Source organism: Sinocyclocheilus rhinocerous, unplaced genomic scaffold (genome assembly GCF_001515625.1).
Source record: "Sinocyclocheilus rhinocerous isolate Xijiao unplaced genomic scaffold, SAMN03320098_v1.1 scaffold63, whole genome shotgun sequence".
Lineage (NCBI taxonomy): Eukaryota > Metazoa > Chordata > Actinopteri > Cypriniformes > Cyprinidae > Sinocyclocheilus > Sinocyclocheilus rhinocerous.
The window spans coordinates 1,319,627-1,325,659 of record NW_015659563.1 but is presented as its reverse complement, the minus strand read 5'-3'; the positions used below and the strand labels follow the sequence as shown (position 1 = coordinate 1,325,659).

Below are 6,033 nucleotides of genomic sequence, written 5' to 3'. Positions count from 1 at the left end.
TGTGACTTTCTCATCACCACCTGCATTTGGTGGTTACTAGTGTATTACAAAGCTAAACAGATTTCAGTACTTCAATAGGTTGGTATATTAACATTATATCAGTTAATGAAATTACCGGTTTTAACTGTAAATTTAAGTTAAAACCGTAAAAACCTAAAACGTTGCTACCATATTTTTTACGGTAAAATTCCGGCAACCACAGCTGCCGGTTTTTTACCGTAAATTTTACGGAATTTATTTTACAGTGATATATAATTCAATTGTCATGATAGCAGGAGCAGTGAATGGTAGTTGGATGATATCAGCTGCACAATGATATTCTGATCTAACATATTGTACATGTAGGCAGACGCTCTCTGTTCTGTGTGCCGTGAGGCAGGACAAGCTCATTATTAGTGTAAATAGCATACGTTGTGCATAAGAGCTTCTATCTGCAACACTTGAGTGCCTGAACATCTCTAATCGCTGTGCAGTACTGCTAGATTACTTACAAATTGTAGTCTGTTACTGATTTAGTAATTAGTAGCGTTAGTAACGTAATCCATTACATTACACATTTTAGGTAAAATAATCAGACTACTTTTTGTAGTATATTACTTAGAGTAAATATATTAGGTGAAAGAGGTTCGGCTGACAAAAAAATAAGAAGGGAATCCCTGTATTACATGTAAATACGAAATAACGTGAATTTGTTCGTTTTAATGCGTTTGTGTGAATGTCAACAAAACTGGAAGACTTTCTGAGTGTATGTGGTAGGCTATTATGGAAAGGAAAACGAAAAAGATAAAAAAAAGAATAATTAGGGAGAACCAATAAATTCTGAATAATTTATTGCTATTGTGTGAATAATTTGTAATCAATAAAAAAGTAACTGTAGTATGATTACAAGTATTTTAAAATGTCAAGTACTTAATTTTTGGCATTTGATTACGTAATTCAGATAATACCCCGCACTGTCATTGTAGTCTCAGTTTATGCGTAGAGTATGTTACTTTTTTTTTGTCTTCTCTTGTTTTTATTTGCAGTTATGGGTTATATAGGTTATTTGGTTATGTATGCATTTGGGCTAATATGGGTTATATATCCAGGTAGAGTTATATATCCATTATATATTATATATTGGTTATAAATCCATTGGGGTTATAGATCATTGGTTATATACTGATTTGAGCTCATTGTTCTTTGCTTAAGTATGTTTAAACTAATGTGTTATGATGCATGGTTATATATTCAGTTTCAGTTGGGGTTATGTGTTATTGGTTACATACTGTATTTATTTGTACTTTTAATTTATGTGTTGTGAATTATATATTGAATTGGGCTCTTGGTTATTGGTTATACACTGAGTTTGCTTGTATGCTATTGATTAAATATTTACATGAGCCTGTGGCTAATTGGTTATATTCATTTTCACTTTTGGGTTATTGGTTATATACTGTGTGCAGTTGAGGTTGTGTGTAATTATGTTTATGGGGTATATAGTAAGTTGGGTTTATGGTTAATTGGTCATATATTCAGTTGGGTCTATGAGTTCTTGGTTACAATATAAATTCATTTGGGCTTATGTGTTATGGGTATGCTTATGTGCATGGTTATATATTTGTTTGAAGTTTTAACTTAAAGGTTATATATGCAGTTGGTATTTTGGGTGATATATTGAGTTTGGGTTATATGCTATTAATTACATATTTGAGCCTATGGCTAATTGGTTATACATTCATATGTGTTAATTGTTACATACTGTTTACAGTTTATGGGGTGAATATTAAGATGAGTTTATGGGTTATTTGTTGGTGTTATGTGTTATGGGTTGCATATTCAGTTAAGCTTATAAAGTATGTGTTCACTAAGGGCTACATGTGATTGTTTATATATTCAGTTGGGTTATATTTTGATATATTTGTTATATATTGATATATATTTTAATTGGTAACTTCACCTAATCATGTTATGAATCACTTTGGTTGTGTCACTTTGGTACCAGCAAGTGGAATGATAAATAAAGGATTATGTTTTCATAAGATTTGTCATTAACATCAGTGTGAGAGAATGGTTGACATATGAGAAGTTTAGAGCGAGTCCTATGTTTTTTTCCATGGCAGTCTTAGACATTTTTTGGGGGGGACATTTTTCTCGCAATGTTACATTGATACTTCAGGCACTGCTATTTGTGTTTATTTATTTATTTGTAATTGATTTATTGCATTCATTGTATTCATTTTTGTTCATTCAGATCATTTCCTACAGTTGAATTAATAAAGAACTCATCTAAATAAGACTAATCTCTGAAAACGAAATTTCTCAGTCAGTGCTTCTGTGGCACACAGTACAAAGTGATCCCTGCAAGAGAGATTGAAAGTGATAGCACAGATTCACTCTCTCTCCTGAGACGCTCAGTCTCTCTCATGCGCTTTTCAATCACGAATCAATTATGATACTGTGATGCTTTGCAATGCATTGAATTACAATGATGTATATTGCATCTTGGGATACTTGGCAATACCCTGCCTCAATGTTCAAAATGAATGAAATGAATGAGTTCAACACCTATTAACAGATGTAGAATTAAAACCACTGAGATGTTTCCACCAACATATTAGACATGAAGCTGAGTACATTAAAGGAAGGGTTCACAGGAACATTTGTTGAAAACGTACTCACTCTCAGGCCATCCAAGACATAGATCAGTTTGTTTCTTATCTGAACAGATTTGGAGAAATGTAGCATTGCATCACTTGCTCACCAATTCTGCAGTGAATGGGTGCCGTCAGAATGAGAGTCCAAACTGCTGAGAAAAACATCACAATAATCCACAAGTAATCCACACCACTCCAGTCCATCAATCAACTGAGAAATGAAAAGATGTGTGTTTGTAAGAAACAAATCCATCATAAAATTTAAATCATTGCTGCCAAAATATGAGTCCAGAATAACAATTCCTCTAGTGGAAAAAGTCCATCCCCTGCTTTCCCATCACATCAAAATCCACCCACATATTAGTTTAGAACTGTTTTGGCTTGTAAACTGTGTTTGATCTGTGCATATTTCTCTCCTGATTCAGACAACCTTTTTAAATGGGTCTTTATTAATTCTTCTTTCTTTCTTTCTTTCTTTCTTTCTACTACAGAAACCTCTTGGACAGAGACACCTTCTCAAAATCTGATCCAAGTAAGCTTGTTGGTACACATATCACATTATAAGCTTATTAATTTATAAGCTTATTCATTTAGTCTATCACACATTGAAATATTGGTACAAAGATCGGTTTATCTGACAACACTAGCACATCTGAAATCACATTACTTAAAGCGGTCTGGGCTGAAATTGTGATGAAGTTACTGCTCATCAACAGAGCACTGATCACCATAGGGAGCATCATTAGTGTGCAGTATCTTAACTGCCTGCCTTAATTATGATGTTGTTTTATAAGAAAGCTTGATTGTGCATGTAACCCTGCTGTATGTACATATTCTTTCATATGCAGGAGAGTATATTATTTGCATTTGTATTTCTGTGATTTGTTTGCATCTTCACGTGTTGTGTGTTTACGTGGGTTGTGATTGCATTGGGTAATCCAGATGTTGTGGTCGGCTAACATTCACAGCTTTAATGAACATACAGATACGTTTGACTGCAGGCCCTGCATTGTTCATTCTGCTGTATGGCTGATTACACTGACTGTTTCTGACACACACACACACACACACACACACACACACACACACACACACACATTATATGCTCTAAAAGATTTTGTTTTGATTATTTCTCTGCTAAGATTCTAAATTCTATTTTCATCTTAAAATTGGGCTAGTTATATTGTTTGGAAAGTACGTAACTTTTCTGCCTTCTTTTAAAGGGGTCATATTCTACACTTTTTAAATATTACATTTTCCCCTCTGAAGTCAACTTACAAGGAAAGTTTTTTTATACTACCAACATATTTAATTTAGTAATTTAGTTTTTTCATAATGATCATTTTCCATCCTTTCTCTAACCCTTTGAATTAAACAAACATTTTGTTTCTGTGCCTTTAAGAATTCTATATGCAAATGAGCTCTGTGCTGATTGGCTAAGCTCTGTGTACTGGTGTAGTTCACTATCATCAACACAGGTAAGGTTTCTAAATACTGAGTAGGCATTGCTATGTAAAAGTAAAAGTCTTGTGCTAATTTGCTTATGGTTGCGATGTTATAATCATGCTGAATTCCGAACATCCATTCTGAAGTATTTCAAAGTTATTTTTAAAGATTCTAGGTGGACTGAGGTGTCTGAAGTTTTACTCGTTCTACTCAGGGCTGAATTGTGCGTTTTTATGACAACACTATCAACACCAAAGCATTCACATGCTTGCAGAACTCGTAATTACAACTTGTAGCTCAGAATGTTCTGAGAGCTACGACTCAGACCACCTGACCGCCGTCAGATTCATTTAGGCCAGGGGTTCTCAACTCTGGTCCTCGAGGTCCACTTTCCTGCAGAGTTTAGCTCCAACCTTGATCAAGCTCACCTGCCTGTAACTTTATAGTGATCCTGAAGACCTTGATGAGCTTGCTCAGGTGTGTTTGATTAGGGTTGGAGCTAAAATCTGCAGGAAACTGGACTTCAAGGGCCAGAGTTGAGAACCCCAGATTTAAGCGCTACTTAGGCGCTACCTCCGAGTCCGAGGACTTGGACAGCTCCGAGTAGAATGTCACGTGTTGTCATCTTGGAATTACGGTAATTATGACGTGGTGTGAATGCAGCTCAAGTGACCCAATTAAAATTTTTTCCTCCCATGTGGCACCAGTGGTGTATAAAGTACATGAAAGCCATACTCAAGTAAAAGTACATCTTACCAGAAAATGACTTTGGTAGAAGTTGAAGTCGCCGTTTAGAATATTACTTGAGTAAAAGTCTTAAAGTATGTGATATTTATTGTACTTAAGTACGAAAAGTATTTTTTAATCTTAAACGTACTTAAGTATTGAAAGTAAAAGTACAAGTAAATGCAAAATGGAAAAGAAGCAAATAAATATATATATAAAAAATGTCATACAGCTTGAGTAGCAAGATTGTGTTCAGTTTTAACTTATTCTTCCATTTTGTATTTTTGGGTAAGAATAAGAAGCACTTCATCCGGTACTTATAGTGTCTTTCATTCCAACATAAGAAACCATTTCTGGAATCTGCATCTGAAATAGCATTTAGATGTGTTTACACAGTTTATGTATCTCATAGGTGACGGATGCATATAACCTGCAGTTACAAATGCATAAATAATGTTTTGTTTTTAACATAATACATTGAATACTGATATTTGAAATTATTTTAAAACATGAAAAAAATAGTTGAAATGTGAAATTAAAACCGCCAGTAGGTGGCAGCAAGTGACTCGTTCAACGTCCAGAAAAGTACCAAGATGATGGACAAAGTAGTCCGTGTGACATCAGTGGTTCAACTGTAAAGTTACGAAGCTACGAGAATACTTTTTTGCGCAAAGAAAACAAAAATAATGACTTTATTCCACATTTTAGATTCTACTGCGTGTTTACGACAGTATCATGACGCGAGCATGTGGCGGCGCCGGCACTGACCCAGATCCGGCGTGATGATCTGGGTCAGCGCCGCCACACGCTTGCGTCATGATACTGTCGTGAACGCGGGGGACATCGGATGCCCATTGTCCTAGTTGGTATGATACTTTAGGGTCTTCATGAAATGTCTGTAACATACTTTGATTAAAATTCCTCAATGGTCTTGTAAAACAACACCCTTTTTACCTTGTCAAAATCTGTTCACAGCGACCCGTTTCAGTGCATGTCTCTTTAAATGATAATGAACTACTGCTTACCCCACCCCTCTCTTCTGTGGGGGGTCTCTTCCCTATCTCCTTATATGGCTCAGAGCTGGTCTTCTTCAAATAGCTAGCTATCTATGAAACTGGCTACAAATTGAAACATCTTGCTGGATGACAGTTTCAGACTCAGACAGACAAACTGACTGCGTGTTTTCTTTTCAGCTTTTCTGAGCTGGCAGACGCCAGAAACCTAG

General features: G+C 35.4%; 1 protein-coding gene across 1 annotated transcript in view; it reads left to right on the top strand.

The window, feature by feature from the left end:
- The window catches only part of LOC107723993 (copine-8-like), a 78,093-nt gene that overhangs the window by 3,628 nt on the left and 68,432 nt on the right, over positions 1-6,033 (top strand). The window contains exon 2 of the mRNA XM_016532756.1: positions 3,128-3,168. Coding sequence (XP_016388242.1) covers positions 3,128-3,168 — 41 coding nt within the window. The remainder of the gene's footprint in view (positions 1-3,127; positions 3,169-6,033) is intronic.